This window comes from Canis lupus, chromosome 22 (assembly GCF_011100685.1).
Source record: "Canis lupus familiaris isolate Mischka breed German Shepherd chromosome 22, alternate assembly UU_Cfam_GSD_1.0, whole genome shotgun sequence".
Classification (NCBI taxonomy): Eukaryota; Metazoa; Chordata; class Mammalia; order Carnivora; family Canidae; genus Canis; species Canis lupus.
Genome location: NC_049243.1, coordinates 8,913,066 through 8,931,611, shown reverse-complemented (window position 1 = coordinate 8,931,611; position 18,546 = coordinate 8,913,066). Strand labels below are relative to the sequence as shown.

Here is an 18,546-nt window from a genome sequence, read left to right as displayed (position 1 = left end):
AAATGACTCCTAATACCTTTGAAACAAAGGTTCATCCTTACTGCCTTTTTCTTTTCCTTGCACTAAAGGCTACTTACTTTTTTTTTTTTAATTTTTTTAAATTTTTATTTCTTTATGATAGTCACAGAGAGTGAGAGAGGCAGAGACACAGGCAGAGGGAGAAGCAGGCTCCATGCACTGGGAACCCGATGTGGGATTCGATCCCGGGTCTCCGGGATCGTGCCCTGGGCCAAAGGCAGGCGCCAAACCGCTGCGCCACCCAGGGATCCCGAGGCTACTTACTTTTTTGTTGAGGTATGCTTGACATTACAACGTTAAATTCATTTTGAGTTGTGCAACATGATTGAACGTTTATATACCATGTGAAATGATCTCCACCATCTGCCACCTTGCAAAGTCAGTACAATAGTATTGATTATATTTCCCGTGCTATACATTACACCTCCATGACTTCTTTTTTTTTTTTTTTTTTTTAATTTATGATAGTCACAGAGAGAGAAAGAGAGAGAGGCAGAGACACAGGCAGAGGGAGAAGCAGGCTCCATGCACCGGGAGCCCGATGTGGGATTCGATCCCGGGTCTCCAGGATCGCGCCCTAGGCCAAGCGCAGGCGCCAAAACGCTGCACCACCCAGGGATCCCCCAACTTCTTTATTTTTTAACTGGAAGTCTGTATTTCTTGACTTCCATCACCAATTTACCGCCCCACCCCACAGAACCCCTTTCTCTTTCTTATCTTCTTGATTTGGTCTTAGCCTCATCTCCCGTCACTCTCCTCCAACGTTATATTAAGTCAAAAATTAGAGTCATTTTCTGTTCCATTTACTTTTCCACCAGACTATGTGCTCCCTGAGGCAGAGTCTTGCCTTTCATCTTACACATAGTTCAGTAACTCTACCCACTGCCTAAACAGACCTGCTATGTGTCCTCTCCACTCTACCCCCTTCGTTCAGATCCTTCATCCTTCCTAACTTGCATCTAGACTACTGCCACGGCTCCCTAACAAGTCTCTCTCTGCCTTGGTTCCAACTTATAGACAACATTAAAGAGCGAATGCAAAGTTACTATGGGAAATGTCCTTAACACCTTTCAGTGGTTTCCTCATTTCTTCTGAATAGCATCCAGATTCCTTAATTAGCAAGGCCAACATGTTCTGACCCTTTCCTAACCCACTGGCCTCATCTCTTGTCACTATTCTACTTGAAACCTTAGCTCTGTGCCAGTGATAATTAGTTATATGTAGCATCCTAAATGAACTGCTCTGTCACATATCCAAGTCTCTGCAAATGCTGATCTCTGCCTGAGAGAGCCTCTCAACTTTGCCTGGTCAACTCATTTTCCATGATCATTCCAATCTGGGACCATCATCTCATCAGTGCTACCACAGTTACCCGTGTGTACTTCCATCACACTGTAATCATGTGTATTTTCTTGTCTTTCTCCCCTGACAGACCTAGGTAATTTGAGCCCTGGAGCTACACAAGTATGTGTGTGTATGTATGTATGTATGTGTGTATGTTTATGTGAATGTATTTTAATCTCTTTATCCAAAAACTTCAGAACAAGGCTCGATACATGGTAGACATTTAGACATTTTACACATTCTTTAATGACAGATTTAATAAAATGACACTCCCAATTATGAACATTCAAAATCTTATTCCTTCTTTATTAATCCACTGAACACACATTTGTTCAGCATTCACTATATGCCAGGCATGTGCTATTTGCTGAAGACTCAAAATAAGGAAAAATAGACTTGACTTTAGGGGTGTGGAAAACACATTTAGAAAATCTATTTCAATACCATGTGGTCCTAAGGGGATCACAGAACATAGAATAGCATAATACGGAAGCCCCTAAATATTCAAGAGACATCAAAAAGTACTGCTTCGAAATGAAGTACAGCATAAAAGGAAACAAAAACCTATGCAACAAAAGCAAATTTAATCCAAAGCCACAGTTCCTTGAATTGGTACAGCTAAGATTTTTCATTAATGGTTAATTCATAATGCTTGATGAAGCAAAGGTACATCTGGAGACAGGATACAGCCAGTCCCTCAGGGCTGCTGTGTAAAGTTCACAGCAGCCCTGCGGTCCTCAATGTCTATGTCACAAATACCATGGCAACAGACACTGTTCAAGGGCACAATGGCCCTCCCTGCTACTGAATTTCCTACATTCTTAGTTGCTGGGAAGTGTTTTCAACCTTTGCTACCATGGAGTTTTTTGAATCGTCACTTATAACAAAGTTTCCTGGTTCTTTTTTCTTTATTAGTTTCTAGTACATGGACACTGTGTGTGATGCCATCAGTGCTTAGAAATAGTAAATTTTCCTCATAATCATGTTTTTGTCTTTCTTTGACAGGCAAGGTTCTTTTCCTCCTTTGTGTTTTAAAAGTATCTTTATTATCTGTTCATTTGTCCACTTCTTGTGTAAGAGCATTAATGCTCTGGAAGAAAAGTAAAACCTACGTTAGTTAATGGGCTACCGAATAAATACATAACAAATACAGGTGATGCCTTTGCCTATGTCATAGGGAGTAATTAACAGTTTTGACAGATTTCAAAACATTGGATCGTGATTTTTATTGAGAAAGAATTTGCCCCAATACTTCTATGTTGTTAATATAATATAGGGATATAAATTATGGTACTAATTGAACAACAAATATGATTGAGAAATAACAGATTAAAACCTTTTTTAATTTTCCTAACTCCTCAGTAGAGTAAAAATAGTAAGAAGTGGGGGTGTGGGGGTGGTGCAGTCAGTTAAGTGTCCAACTCTTGGTTTTCAGCTCAGGTCATGATCTCAGGATCATGAGACCAAGCCCCAGGTAGGGCTCTGTGCTCAGCACAAAGGCTACTTGGGATTCTCTCTACCTCTCCCTCTGCCCCTCCTGCTCATGAATTCTTTCTCTCACTCTCTCAGAATAAATAAATAAATCTTTAAAAAGGAAATAGCAAGTATAAGTTCTTCTAACATAATTTAAGGTTTTTATTTACATGCATATTAGGGACCAAATATAGAGAAAATTTTAAGTATATTTCTTTTTATAAAATAAATATATAACCACTTGACATAAAATCTGGAAAAGAAAAAATTCTTCTACATTATAGGTAATTTTCTCTGGAAAACATTCTTATTAAAATGAAGATTTATAGTAAAGATTTCTGGGGATAGACTTATTTCTGTGTCTTAGTAGAAGGTCCATAATTATTGGTTAATTTACAAGTAAGAAATTATCTATCTTCCTCCCTTAAAAAGAAAAAAAAAGGACAAATAGAGAATAGAAAAATATTAGGGATTTTCAGGAAAAGGAAAGGAATATGAGGAAAAAAACAGGACACATCCTCTTTGAACTACTAAAAGCAAAAGAGAGGATGAGTATTAGCTCATTCTGCTTTTAATTTAATGATATATTCACTTTATTTGCCTGGAATCTAGTGCATGTGCACATATAAAATATATTACTCTAATCATAGTAGCAACTCTTCCAATTTTCAAGTGTCTTTGAAAAGAGTTTAAAGAGTTTATAATGCCTTAATATAAGATGTTTCAACATCTCATTTTGCATCATATGAATTGAACTTAGCAAATTACAAAAGTAATTAAACATCAGTTTCACTGCAGAGTTAATTACCACAATGTAAGAGGTGATTTATCCATAAGTGCAAAGCAACGATCTTACCTGAAGGTTGTCATAGAACAGAACATCAGGCACTTTCATTTTCTCATGGGTATTATAGATCGGTGCACTAATGGCTCCAATCCTCAGATTTCCAGATGCTATTTCACCTAAACATTTCACACAGGATAAAGAGTTACTTGTAACCAAGTTCAATGCAAACATAATGCGATACAGCATCTTTAACTTCTTTGGGACTCATTAACGAATTCCAATTTCATTTAAAAGAAGTAAGCTTGAAGGTAGTAATAAAACACAGATTTATGTAAGATGCTTAAAATGTTTCAAAATATAATAAATTTTACATAAAATAATGCATGTAGCAAACAACATATAGATAAAATTAGAGAAGAACCGCCCCCACCAGAACTCAGTGAAGCCACCTTCATAAGCTTGTTTTGTCAGAGACTATAACATATAAACAAACCAAATACATATTCAAAAGTTCTGAAGTACTCTGAATATCATTTCTGGGGACCCATGAATAACTCCAAATGAGAACCCCCTAAAATTCTAGTAAAAAAATATTGATTAACCAACTCACCCCAGACCCCTGAAATTACTATTTCCAGGGATAGTCCAGGAGATCTGTATTTTTAAATAAGCACCCCAGGTATTACACAGTTATTCTGTGACAATTACTATTTGATGTCTCCTATTTGCTTTAAATAGTTGATCCAGAATAGAGTATGAGCTCACTACAGCCAGCAAACCCAGTAATAAATCTGAAGTCAAAGAACACATCTCATTTGCGCTCTCTCCAGTAAAGAGATATACATGTTCACGGCCTGACACAGTCCAAGGTTAATAATCATAACATTAATGGTAGTAGTTGTTAGAGTATTACTGATGATCACTAGAGGAGCTATCACTTACTAAGGACCTTCTTGGGCCAGATCTCAAACTAGAAGTTTCATTGTTTTCTTACATAATTTCATGTAATTCTCTTAACAATGAGACAAGAACTATGAGGAAGCTAAGGACATAAATTAAGTAATGTGTTAAAACCACCCAGCTAACATGGGCAGAGCTAAAAATAGAACTTAGTATAGTCTAATGTTCTTTCTGCCAAGTGGGGTATGTTTAATCCTTTGACTCCAAATAATACTCCATCCTGTGGAAATACCCGAGTAAGCGGACAGATTACTATGATACTTAAACAACGGATCCATCTATCCCGCCCCCGCCCCGTCCTTCTAATAAGAAAACTGCCCTTTTGTGCTAAAGCATTTTGAAAGACAAGTGGAGAAAAGTAACATTTGTGTTCTGGAGTACTGCAAAAGATTTTGACCTAAAAATATCAACTGTCACCCTGTTTAACCAGTGCGGAGTGCAACACATTTACCAAAGCACAGGAGACCTCTTCCTCCAATAGATCCTTGCCATTTCCCTTTTATTTACACATTCTACAGGGATGAAAACCCATAAGCTGTCATGTTGAGAATCTACTGTTTATTTACTACCAGCAGTTCTCTGAAACAGATCCAATATAAAATTGTATAGAGAAAGACCAGGATTGTGGCAGGGACTTTACTATATACATGTATGTTGAGATGACACACATAATTTCAGATTCAAGTGCAACTGATATCATCTATGGTTTAGTTTATGGAACACATCTGTTCAGTAGATTTAGGGCTTTAGGACAGTTTAATTCACTCAAGTAATGTTTATTGTTAAAATTTCAAGCTTGGAAAGGGAAATGCATTCAGAGGCTGATGGTACTTGTACTTCCTTGGGAGAAACCTGCTAGCTATCTACTAAGAAATCTCATAGAATGTTATTATTATAGTCCATTTGTCAAGGCCCTTAGTCTGGAAGACTCAAAACCTAATTTTGTCATATCAACTGAATGCAAACCTGACTCTCAGAAGAATATTAAAGTCATATATTCTGATCTACATATAAATTCTGATATATAGGGGATCCCCGGGTGGCTCAGCGGTTTAGCGCCTGCCTTTGGCCCGGGGCGCAATCGTGGAGTCCTGGGATCGAGTCCCCCATCAGGCTCCCAGCATGGAGCCTGCTTATGCCTCTGCCTGTGTCTCTGCCTCTCTCTCTATGTCTATCATAAATAAAAATTTAAAAAAAAATAAATTCTGATATATAAAACAAGAATAGAAAATATTACAATGCAATGAAAACTGCAACTTTTATAAGGGCCTATGATACATTGGATGCCCTATCAGCATATTATTTGGAGGGAAACCTATACTGAAAGCCAAATCCTCATCAGAATATTATTTGGTGAACCTTGCCCTCCAAACAAGGAGAGTGCATTAAATGAATTCTCCTCAAGACAGATGACATTAAAGATAAATGGAACCAGATGAGTCAAAAGTCTCTTAGGTTCATTATCCCCTATGCAAGGCTCAGATGGAAACTGCTAACACTAGCTTGTTACCAAGACTGAACAAGTTATAGTCAGAACAACCCAGTCCTTCAGTGGATGTGTTAAAAGATTCAAGCAAGTAACATTATGAGTCAATAGGTCCCAGAGTTATTGTCTCTTTGAGCTGGCTCTGCATATCTACACCCAGATCCATCAGTATGTGGAGTTTGTAAGTTTACTCAAAAAAAGTAATCTCATTTCTTTATATATATTTTTAAGACTTTATTTATTTATTAATGAGAGACAGAGAGAGAGAGAGAGGCAGAGACACAGGCAGAGGGAGAAGCAGGCTCCATGCAGGCTCCATGCAGTTCCTGATGTGGAACTCGATCCGGGGACTCCAGGATCACGCCCTGGGCCGAATGCAGGCGCTAAACCACTGAGTCATCCAGGGATCCCTCATCTCATTTCTTTAACACCAAATTCCTGTCTCAGTGTAGCCCCAACTATTAAAAATATCTACTACAAAGAGGACCACAATAAGTCCTTGTCAGACAGTGGCTCCACATTGGATTTTTGATAGAATATGTAATTACCTCAAAAAATAGAGAACCTTTTGTTGTGCTCTAATTGAAGAATCAGGAACTTCTACAGGAAAAGCTAAACTTTCCAAAAGCTCAAAATACTTATGGTTACCCAGAAGAAAAGTCTCACAAAAGACAATGAGTGGAAACAGAAGGAGTAAGAAGGCATGAAAATGGTACTCTGAATATTATTTTATTTTAGATCAACCTAGAACAGTTTCCTGAACATAACCCATAGGACACTAGTGGTCCTCAAAATGTAAATGTTGGACAAAGAAAATAGAATTCTAGATTCTATGGTGAAATATATTTGGGAAAAAAAGGTAAAACCAAATCATGCAAGTTTATTTATGGCAGGGATTCTTAGAGCCTTGAATATGTTTGTGTCAACTGTGAATCTTTGGAGGAGGACCTATATCTGGTATGCACTGAAATAAAGGAAATATTCTGTTTCTAAAAAAAGATTTTATTTATTTGAGAGAGAGAGAGAGAGAGAATGTGTACACAAGTAAGGGGGTGGAGTAATGAGAGAGGGGAAGTAGACTCCCTGCTAAGCAGGGAGATCCCAGGACCCAGAGATCATGACCTGAGCGCAGGCAGGCGCTTAACCAACTAAGCCATGCAAGTGCCCCCAAATAAAGGAAATATTCTAAGATTTAATTTGTAAGTGGGTTTCAATTTAAAAACAAATAAATAAAAGATTCTTTTCTTCAACCCAATACATAAAACAAAGTAGATGGAAAACAAAGCCACTTTTTATTGAAATTATAATAATAAATAATACAAATGTTTGATAATTATTATTTCACTTAAAAAAGAAACAAGTCAAATACTTACATTTGTAATTCTCCAGTTCTGGTTCCTGATGATTATCCGTACTTATTTCTATTTCAGCATCTGCCAAGTTTTTTTCTAATGCTGACCTCGCAAGGCTTGGTAAGAACCTGGTGGGGCAGGGAGGACATAATGATAAAGTCAAAGCTTACTGTGATTCCTAAGTATCTTTTTGGCACACACACACACACAAACTCTTTCTCTCCTTCTCTCTCTTTATCTCAATACAATCAATTAAGGAAGATGAGTCTTGAGCCATGAAATCCAAGTAATAAAAAGTCTTGAAATAAATATAAACTTTAAGTACCTGTGAGGATGAATATTGGTTGATCTCCTCTAATAAAACTTACTTGTAATTAGCAGTATTCAGGTATATACAACATTTTATAGGATAAGACTTAATTTACTTTTTAAAATGGATTTAGTGTACCTCATAAATCTTGTTTAACTGTTTAACTGGATTACCAAATTTTCTTAAATAGATAAAACAACACTTTAACCTGCTCTAACCTGGCAATCAGAAATTCAAATTAGTGGATTAATGATGTTTACTTTCTAACACAGATTATTCAATTTAGGATTATACAGTATGGTCTTTCCTTCCATTTAAAAAATATACCAGCTTGTCTATTCTATATATATGCTGTCAAAACAACAATCTGGTGAGTGGCAGAGGCATTCTTCATCGACAGATAGATTGTATGAGCCTCATGGGCTTACATCATGAAAATGAAGTTTTCCACCTACCCAAATCAAGTTGAATCTGGAATTTATGATCCCAAGCAAGCCTGCAGAAATGATTTTTAACTTTTTACCTGTGCTATCCTACTATAAAGTAACTGCTATTGCCACAATATTCCAAATAAACTAAGAACATAACACTTTTTTTAAAAGAAAATATTTTACTTATTTATTTGAGAAAGAGAGCTGGAGAGAAAGCAAGAGTGTTGGGTGAGGGGGGTCATGGGTGGGGTGGAGGATTAAAGGGAGAGAAAGAAGCAGACTCCCCACTGAGTGGGGAGCCCAATATAAAGCTCAACCCCAGGACCCTGAGATCATGACCTGAGCCGAAGGCAGATGCTTAACTGGCTGAGCCACCCAGGTGCCTCGAACATGACACTTCTAACTTAGGATTTCCATAGCTCTAAATCCTTGGTGGTGGCTCCTACAGCCTTGAGTATAAGCTCTAGCAAAAGAGACACTGGTGTGAGCAAGGCAGCAAAAGAATGAGTGTGTGAGGAATTGATGGATTTCCTGTCCCTGTGACAGAATTCACATACATGACCCTGTCCCTCACTTGCCTCCTCATTTTGGTTCCAGGCTATGATTGGGGGGATTTCTATCACTCTGTGTCGGTAGCTCATCAGTTGAGCATCAAGTAGGACTTAACTGTTGTTCATCTCTGACCTTTCATCGTAGTTCCTAGATTGTCACCTTTTTTAAAACCAAGGCCTCACTTCATCTTTCAGACCCAATACCTGGGCTTTCATCTTGTTTCCAGAGCCTCGGTCTTGGCACCATGTCTGACCTGCCCATCTCCACATATTAGTGTCCTACCCAGCTGTACCTCCATTACTTCCTGTCAGACCACCTTGATCAATAATAACCACTTTCAAGTTGAGACTGTGTGGTATTCCCAGAAACCCCTGACATCTATACAGCCTCACTGACTCCTGTACTGGGACATTTCTAGACTGCCCTCCGAAGCCCGTAGGGAACTGCAAAAAAGGGCATATAGGCATATAGGCATCCCTTCCATTGGCAGTGACAGACACACTGCTTGCCAAAATATGATACTCTTTTCTACTGAGATTGAATGTTTCAGAATTATTCTCAACCTCACACCCAGACAGCACTACCACATAATCAAAGGTAATATGGAAGCTGAAATATATTTACCTCTAGAATCTACATTTTAAAAGATACCGGCTGACCCCACAAATGAGGAGAAAGTATGTCAGGTAGTATGAGGTCGACCTTAATTTTTCTAGGTTTCAATTTTTTCTAGTTAATGACTTCCTTTTCCATTGCTCACTGATATTTTCTACTTGCTTTTTCCTCTCCTTCTGTGGCCTTTTGTAAAATAAATGAGTGAATGAATGAAATATCACTCTATCCTACTTTCCTAGAACAAAAGCAAAGGCATATCCTGTTGTAAAGTTTTAAAGCGTATTTATCATTATGAGCATTAGTGCCTTTTAAAAACCATTATCATTGTTATCTTCATTTACTACCAGCAATAAGAGAACTGGAAAGTCTCCAGTCTCTATAGTCTTGGTTGTAACAAAAAAATAAAGATTCAACCACATTCCGGGAAACACAGAAACAGGAGTAGTTACCCGAGGCTAACTCAAATAACTGTGTCAATGTCACAGAAGTGAGATATAATCTTTGGATTAAAGAATAAGATAGGATGGTAGCATGAGAAGCTAGAGTAAGGATGGGGATGCTCCCAAATTACCAGTGCAGGAAAGATGGATGTTGCCATTAGTAGTAAGAGTGGGAGAAAAAGACTGTGGGCCTCAGGGGTTATCAAGACAGCCTTCTGACTTCTATTTAGAGTGTGTAATTAGTTAATTGATACCCGTGATTTTAATATTAAGTTTATAAACAGCATTGGAATATTTAAGATGACATATGGCTCGGGATGTGTGGGTGGCTAAGGGGTTTGACTGTCTGCCTTTGACTGACGGCGCGGTCCTGGAGTCCTGGGATCCAGTCCCACATCCAGCTCCCCGCAAGGAGGCTGCTTCTCCCTCTGCCTGTGTCTCTGCCTCTCAATCTGTGTCTCTCATGAATAAATAAATAAAATCTTACAAAAAAAAAAAAAAAAGATAACATGGCCCATCCTATTTATAACATTAGTTTATTATATGTGAGTTATTTACTTTTCTGGGAAGGTTTTGTTTGTCAATTCAGACAGATGAAGTACTAGAAAAGGAAAAAGGGCATATAAAAGTTATTAACAAATTTCAAATGTTTGAAGGTACTTACTTTAGCCAAGATATCTGGAAGATAAATGGAACCAAACAGTTTCCAAAGACCCATTAAAATAACTGAGATTTGCTAGACTTATAGAGTAAGCTGAGTAACAAAAAAAAACTAAAGATCTAGGTTTCTGAAATTATAGTCTTAAAACACTCAACAGCAATTTTTTTTTTTTAAAAAGTAGGCTCCATGCCCAGTATGGAGCCCAATGTGGGGCTTGAACTCATAGCCCTGAGATCAAGAGTCATATACTTAACTGACTGAGCCATCCAGGTGCCCCGAACAGCAATTTTTAAAGCTAGAAATAAATCCCTGAATAGTCTCTCCCGAAAGCAAAATCATTCTTCAGAAGAACAAAAAATACACATCAACAATAATTATAATCATTTCATACTGTGTATGATTAGTCCTATCAGGCTCATGATTTTTAAAACATTACTTAATATAAAGAGTGGGAATTTTATATAGATGTCATTCATTTTATGTCACAAGAAAATTCTTGAAAAATATTGTATGCAAAGTAGGTTTTTGGTGAATGAGAAAATTACCTCAATGTCAGAGACAGTTAATCTTCATTTCTAATTTTTATAATTCTGCCTCAAATTTCAACGCTAAAGAATCATCACCCCAAGATTTTCTATAAGTAAATACTGTAATGGAATGCAAAATACTTGCGTGGAATAGGACTCTTATAGGAACTACACATTAACTCTTCTACAATAAAAACTTTTGGAATATAAAAGATCTGATAACTTCCTAACCTTCTAAAGTTTCTTCCCTTTGGTTTCTTAGGTTTTCAACTATCCAGAAAATGAAGTAGGCATTTAGCTCCAAGACTTGGTGTACATATTAAAGTATATGAGAGAAGAAAAAAAAAAATAGTATATGAGGATCAAGTACCTAGGGAACTATTCCCTCAGATGAAGAAATGTTCCAATCTGAACTCAACAGGCATAAACAAATGAAAAGTATTTTAAAAATTAAATTAACAAGATTTTAAAAGCCAAGCTAATATTCAATAAATTTAATGTTTAACAAATTTACACTAGAGCATTTCTTTTGTTTTGTTTGCTAAATAATAGACTTCATGAATATAAATTATATCAATTAAAAATTTTTTGTGTGTGAAATTCAATTTCTTTTCACTGCTTCAATATGGAATAAGGTCATTAAAAAAGAAAAAACCTTTATGCATCAATAATTTTCTTTTTTCCTTTCTGTGATTGTGGTATTCTGAATAGAAGGTTAGTAAAAAAGGTTTTTTAATTTGTAGGCTTGCTAAAGCCAACAGATAATGCATAAATCAAGAGAGCTGTTTCACTTTTTGCAAAGTGCCATAGAGTGGTAATAAAGTAGAGCTTAATGTGGTCAGTTGATAACACTGGAAAAATTAAGTTATATAGTGAAATATTTGTGAGTATAAAAGTAAGCAATTTTAAGTTTTTTAAATTGTTTAAAACTATGAAGTATTTCAAACATATAGAAAACTACAGGAACTATTAAGCATTTAATCTCTCTCCATCCCTGGAGATAATTCTCACCCTGAAACTGGTGTGTATTTCTCTTATTCATATTTTTATTTTGCTATATATGTATGAATTAAAAATAATTGCATTTTTGCTGTATTAACATTTTTAGAGATGGCAGTATATACCAACTCTCCTCTTGCAAACTGTATTTTTTTTCTACTTGATATTAAACTGCCATGATTGATACACATAGAGCTACTTCATTTTAACTACTGTTTAGTATCTCATTACATGAATATTTCAATTTATATATTCATTCCCTACAGATGGACAGATAAGTTATTTCCAATTTTTCATTATTACAATGATGCAATGAACATTCTTATACATGCCTCCTTATCCGTTCATTTAAGTCTTTCTCTGAGGTGACATCAAGAAATAGAATCCTCAACTCAGAGTATTAATATACTTAGGCATAAAGATACTGTGAGATAACTCCAAAGTGATGACACTTCCCTTCCAACAGTAGTAATGTAATTACATTTTCTTCTATTCACAGAAAATGTTAATTTTTATAGGTAAAAGTTATAAGAGTATAAAATGATAGCTGATTTTTGTTTTAAATCTCATTTCCCTGATTAATAATGAAGTTGAGCATCTTTTCAAATGTTTATTGGTCATCTGAATTAACTTCTGTGCATGCCTATTCATCCTTTGCCCATTTAGGGTTCATTCTTTCATCTCTTTAGTTTGTATACTTTATAGTCCCTGAATACCAGTCCTTTTGTGATTACAAATTTTATCAAAGATCTCTTGGTTTGTGGCTTATAACTTATAGAGTGGCTTATAATGTTTCTGTCATATATCTGGATTTTACTTTTTGTATGAGATAAATGGATATTTTTCATTTTTAATCATCTATTGACAAGTCCATCCATTCCCACACTGACTTATAATGCTACTTTTGATATATACTAACTTCCCACAGATGTGTAGGTCTGTTTCTGATCTCTGTAGTCTATTCTAATAATCTATTTGTCTTTCCTTGCACCAATATCATACTATAAGCAATGAATATAGTTTTATAAAGGATTCTGATATCTGACAGAAAAAGTACAACTCTTAATGTTCCTCAAAATTTCCTCTGCTATTATTTCCATGCCAATTTTGAGATCAGCTTGCCAAATTCTGTATATCCTTAGTAGTATCCGACTAGATCATATCTATATAAAATTTGGAGCAAAACAGCTCTACAATACTTCCCTTCCATGAACATGGTATAGCTTCCCTTTAGGTCCTTTTCAGCTTTCAATAAAGATTTATGCTTTTCTCCATAAAAGCATTACATGTCATTAGACTTACTCTTAGGTGCTCAAAGCATTCTACTATCATTTCAAATGGGATTATTTTTAAAAGTTAGACTTCCTCGGGATCCCTGGGTGGTGCAGCGGTTTAGCGCCTGCCTTTGGCCCAGGGTGCGATCCTGGAGACCCGGGATCGAATCCCACGTCAGGCTCCTGGTGCATGGAGCCTGCTTCTCCCTCTGCCTGTGTCTCTGCCTCTCTCTCTCTCTCTCTCTCTCTCTCTCTCTATCATAAATAAATAAAAAAATTTAAAAAAAATTAGACTTCCTCAATTGATTGTTAGTGGAATATAGGAATGTCACTGATTTGGATTTATAAGTAATCTCACTAACTCTATTTTTCTTTTTTTTTTTTTTAAGATTTTATTTATTCATTCATGATAGACAGAGAGAGAGAGAGGCAGAGACACAGGCAGAGGGAGAAGCAGGCTCCATGCAGGGAGCCCGATGTGGGACTCGATCCCGGGTCTCCAGGATCACGCCCTGGGCCGAAGGCAGCGCTAAACCGCTGAGCCACCCAGAGATCCCCACTCTATTTTTCTAATGACATACTGTTTCTCTTGAATTTTTTAGGTAGCCAATCAGATAACTTTGGGCAAATGCTCTGGCTGAAAGTATAGAAAGGTGACATTCTTGTTCTACTCCTAACTCTAAAGGAAATATAAGTATTTTATCATAAAGATGTTTGCTTTAAACTTTTGGTATATATCCTTTATACCATGACCTGAGCTGAAGGCAGATGCTTACTGACTGAGCCACCCAGACGTCCTTCTTTTTTATTATTCTTTTAATATGGTTTCATGCAAGTATGATTTTGTAAAAAAAATTCTATAAGCCAATATTTTATATAATTTCCAAGCAAGTATAAAAAATATTAGTGTAGACTACAAAGATACTAGTTTTGTTAAACTTAGGCAATAGGAGAGTACCATCAAGCACGGAGAGTTCCAATGGTAATTTGGGAGGTGCTCAGTATAATGCTGAAGAGCACCAGTTCAGAAGACACATAAACCACCATTCAAATCCCAAACCCACTTTTACTTATTTACTACTCTCTGACTTGAGCAAGTGACTTAAATAGTTTTCTCATCTATAAAATATCTCTTAAAATTGCTATGCTTAAGTAGGATAAGATATGTTCTAACAACTGAACATGAGATTGAAATAGCTACATATTCAGGCAATACTTTCTCCAGACTTATGGGTATTGACTATTAATTAAACTTATGTTACCATTTTAGCAAAGACACAGAAACTTGAATTTAGTGAGAAAGAGGAATATGGTTACCTGGAAAGGCAGGCTTTAGTAACTGCACTGTGAAGATTTTCATTCGGGTACTGTGATAATCGACGAGAAATCCGCAACAGCTGTCTGGTGGAAAGTGATGCTGCCAGTGACTGTGCCTGTCAAAAGGCAAAGACAGCCTGTTAAGAGTCTTGTTTCAACTTGCTGAGTCGCTTTAGATGAGTAGCAGAGCAGAATTCATTATTCCTGAAGGACAAGGCCAAACTTAAAATACATATGTACTGTTAATGAATTACAAATAAAAATAAATGAAAACCAATTTACACTTAACAACCTTAAAGATGGTTTTTTAAAAAAGAATCTATAAAAAGTGTTTATCAGTTAAATTCAATAACACTGTTTTCGTTGTGCTAAGTGCTGAGAATATATGTTTTTTGGGTGGAGGGGAGAGGACGTTGGATGGAGGAAAGATGTTACATAATACAGATCACACCTGACTTACAAATAGCTTTTATGTACAGTTATGTACAGTTGTTAGGTTTTGTGGAGGCAGGAAAAAAAAGAGCTCTTTTTTTTCCTGCCTCCACAAAACCTAACTGTTAAGATAGCTTGAAAATGCTCAGAGCTTTAAGTAGATCTATGGCTTCTGATACAGAGAAAAGGAATTGTGGACAATTTAGGTTTCTGACCACAGAGGTGTCAACCAGTTTATCCTTTGGGTGGCAGCTTGCAGTTTGAAATCCTTCCCTTAAACTGCCAGAATAATTTCACTTTGTTTTCTTATTCTTTAAAAAAAAGAAAGAAATTCCATTAATAGAGCTGCTAGTATGGAACTCAGGATATGTGAGTATGAGTAAGTATTTGTTGACATGGTATTGAAATCATCCTAGTGGGCAGTGTAATGTAATGATAAAGTTTATCACTGTTCAAATCAGACAAATCAGGCTCCCATCTATTAGCCTGGTGGATTATTTGACATTTTCAAGCCTTGGTTTTCTCATCTTTTAGTTGGCAATAATAATGCCTTCACTTTTAAGGCTGTTAAGAGTGTTAGTATCCACAGTCTATAAAAAACTTACCAAATTCAACACCTAAAAAACAAATAACCCCGATAAAAAATAGGCAGGAGACATGAATAGACATTTCTCCAAAGAAGACATCTAGAAGGCTAAAAGATATATGAAAAAAAAGCTCAACTTCACTCAACATCAGGGAAATACAAATCAAAACCATGATGAGATATCACTTCACACCTGTGAGGATAGCTAAAATTAACAACACAGAAAACAACGATTGCTGGTGGGGATTTGGAGAGAGGGGGACCCTCTTACACTATTGGTGGGAATGCACACTGTTGCAACCATTCTGGAAAACAGTACGGGGTTCCTCAAAAAGTTAAAAATAGAACTACCTTACAACTCAGCAATTGCACTACTAGGTATTTAACCAAAGGATTCAAAAATGCTGATTCAAAGGGATACATGCACCCTGTTTATAGCATCATTCTCAACAATAGCCAAATTATAGAAAGAGCCCAAATGTCCATTGACTGATGAATGGATAAAGAGGTGGTATACACATAAACACACACAATGGAATATTACTCAGCCATAAAAAATCTTGCCATTAGCTGTGACATGAATGGAGCCAGGAGTATTATGCTAAGTAAGTCAGAGAAAGATAAATACCATATGATTTCACTCATATGTGGAATTTAAGAAACAAAACATGAACATATGGGGAAAAAAAAAGAGAGGCACGCCAGAAAACAGACTCTAAACTATAGAGAACAAACAGAGTTGCTGGAGAAGAGGTGGGTGGGTGGGATAGATAAATGGCTGATGTAGATTAAGTAGGGCACTTGTGATGAACACCGGGCATTGTACTGAAGTGTTGAATCACTAAATTCTACACCAGAAATTAATATTACACTGTATGTTAACTAACTGGAATTAAAATAAAAACTTGAAACAAAAAAAGAAAGAAAGAAAGAAAGAAAGAAAGAAAGAAAGAAAGAAAGAAAGAAAGAAAGAAAGAGAAAGAAAGAAAGAAAGAAAGAAAGAAAGAAAGAAAGAAAGAAAGAAAGAAAGAAAGAAAGAAAGAAAGAAAGAAAGATTGATTGTTCTAAAGCCCTTAGGTCAGACACATAGGTGTTCAACAAATGTCAGCAATTTTTGTTGAAAGTCAGCCTCTTCAAAATGGAAAAAAAAAAATCTAACACAGGAAGGGGATGTGACTTGTACTTTAGATGAAAATTTTTTTTAAAGATTTTATTTATTTATTCATGAGCGACAGAGAGAGAGAGGCAGAGACATAGGCAGAGGGAGAAGTAGGCTTCCTGCAGGGAGCTTGATGTGGGACTTGATCCCAGGACCCTAGAATCACAACCTGAGCTGAAGGCAGATGTTCAACCACTGAGCCATACTAGGTGCCCCTAATATGAATTTAATGTATCAGATTATTACTGGATTAATTCCTAATTTAGATCAGCAACATTAGGAGACAGCAGTTTTCACTGAAAACCAGAAAAGAGAACTTCTGAAGCAACTTGCTCTTTAGGAGGTCAGAAGAGGCCAGGGTGAAATGTCACAGGAGGCGATGAGGGCAGTACAGTGGCCCTGAGCCCCTAACAGAACACAGAAGAGGACTCCATGAAGTTAGCAGAGGGTTCAGGATAGATGGTGGAAGGATGCCAAGATGCCCAAGTCACCTCTACTTGCTTACTCCGGCATTTCACTGAAGGTAGTCTCTGCACATCCAGGAAAGAACAAAGGGCACTGACCTCCTCCCGTGTGTATTTTGCAGCTCCAGGAGATGCTGGTGTGCTGGAGCTACTATTATATTTCAGCTACAAGATGGGTTAAATGGTCCTTTGGGGACTAGGTTGGGAGCATGATCATCATTTATGATGTATCCTCTTTTCTATTAAAGAACACATTCTATGTCTCAAAGAATTCATTTACAAGCAAACATTTGGTTCATCCTTGTTTTCGACAAATTTGCATTCTAGACAAGGAGACAATATTTAAATATAAGAAAGTATAAATTGCAATTCAAACTAGCATATAATTTAATGCCAACATAAGCGAAGCACTTGACAACTGCTAGAGGGGCTTAAAATTAAAATGTTCAAGCGGGCAAGAGAAATGCTATGAACAAAGGCATGAGAGCAAAAGGAACAGAAATAAATGCAGAATGTGAGGAAACCGGCCCACTTCTACTAGAACGTCTTGCTGGGTGACAAAGACCTGATACTTGGAGGAGTTTGGTCTTACTCTAAAGGCAACAGGACTTTGTTACATGCAAAGCGGTAATGTGATTTTAGAAAGATTAATCTGGCGGCGGTCACACACAAAGTAGCTGAAGGACAGAGAGACCTTAGACAGGAAACAGAAAGTTACTGCAGTGATCTGTCAATAAAATGATAAGGTACAGAAAGGTTACTGGCAAAAAAAAAAAAAAAAGACTGGAGAGAAGGAATCAACAAATATTTCAGGGAACTTGGCACCAGATGGATATAAGAAAGAAGGAAGAATTGAGAATAAGCTTATTTCAGCCAGTATGATTTAAAGTATCAAAAGCTAAATATGACCTAGCAATTCCCATGTGGGTCCACAAAAAATTCCCATTTTAATCATAGCAAATGTTTGATAAAAAACTCCCAACCTGAGGATTCTCATGATGAGGGTCCCAATAATCCCTATGGTAACTTCCTCATGTACCATATTCTAATCTCATCCAAGAATGACAATGAATTCAGGCTTCACATTTCATTCCAGTGTTCAGTGAGGGAGGCTCTCTATTGATTTTGAAAAATACCATTTTTCTCATTTGATAACACCGAGATGCTTTACAATAACATCCAGTGTTAAAAAAAAAAAAAATCAGAATAAAGCTTAATGTTGAGCCATTTAAGTGTTGAATAAAGGGTTTGGTTATTTCTGCTCTCACACTATCAAATAAAAATTGAGAATGCACTTTAATTTAAAAATTCTTAATGTGTTTAATGTTTATAACATTAACATTTCTTTTTCTTTTTAGG

At 36.5% G+C, this 18,546-nt stretch overlaps 1 protein-coding gene across 2 annotated transcripts in view; it reads right to left on the bottom strand.

Moving 5' to 3' along the window:
• VWA8 (von Willebrand factor A domain containing 8) overlaps positions 1–18,546 on the bottom strand; it is a 353,871-nt gene that overhangs the window by 202,316 nt on the left and 133,009 nt on the right. For both annotated transcript variants that reach the window (XR_005376290.1, XM_038569648.1), the window contains exons 17-19: positions 14,547–14,662; positions 7,442–7,548; positions 3,692–3,798 (exon numbers count right to left, since the gene is read on the bottom strand). Coding sequence is in view for 1 of the 2 variants with exons in the window: in XM_038569648.1 (XP_038425576.1) it covers positions 3,692–3,798; positions 7,442–7,548; positions 14,547–14,662 (330 nt within the window). In the remaining variant the exon portion in view is untranslated. The remainder of the gene's footprint in view (positions 1–3,691; positions 3,799–7,441; positions 7,549–14,546; positions 14,663–18,546) is intronic.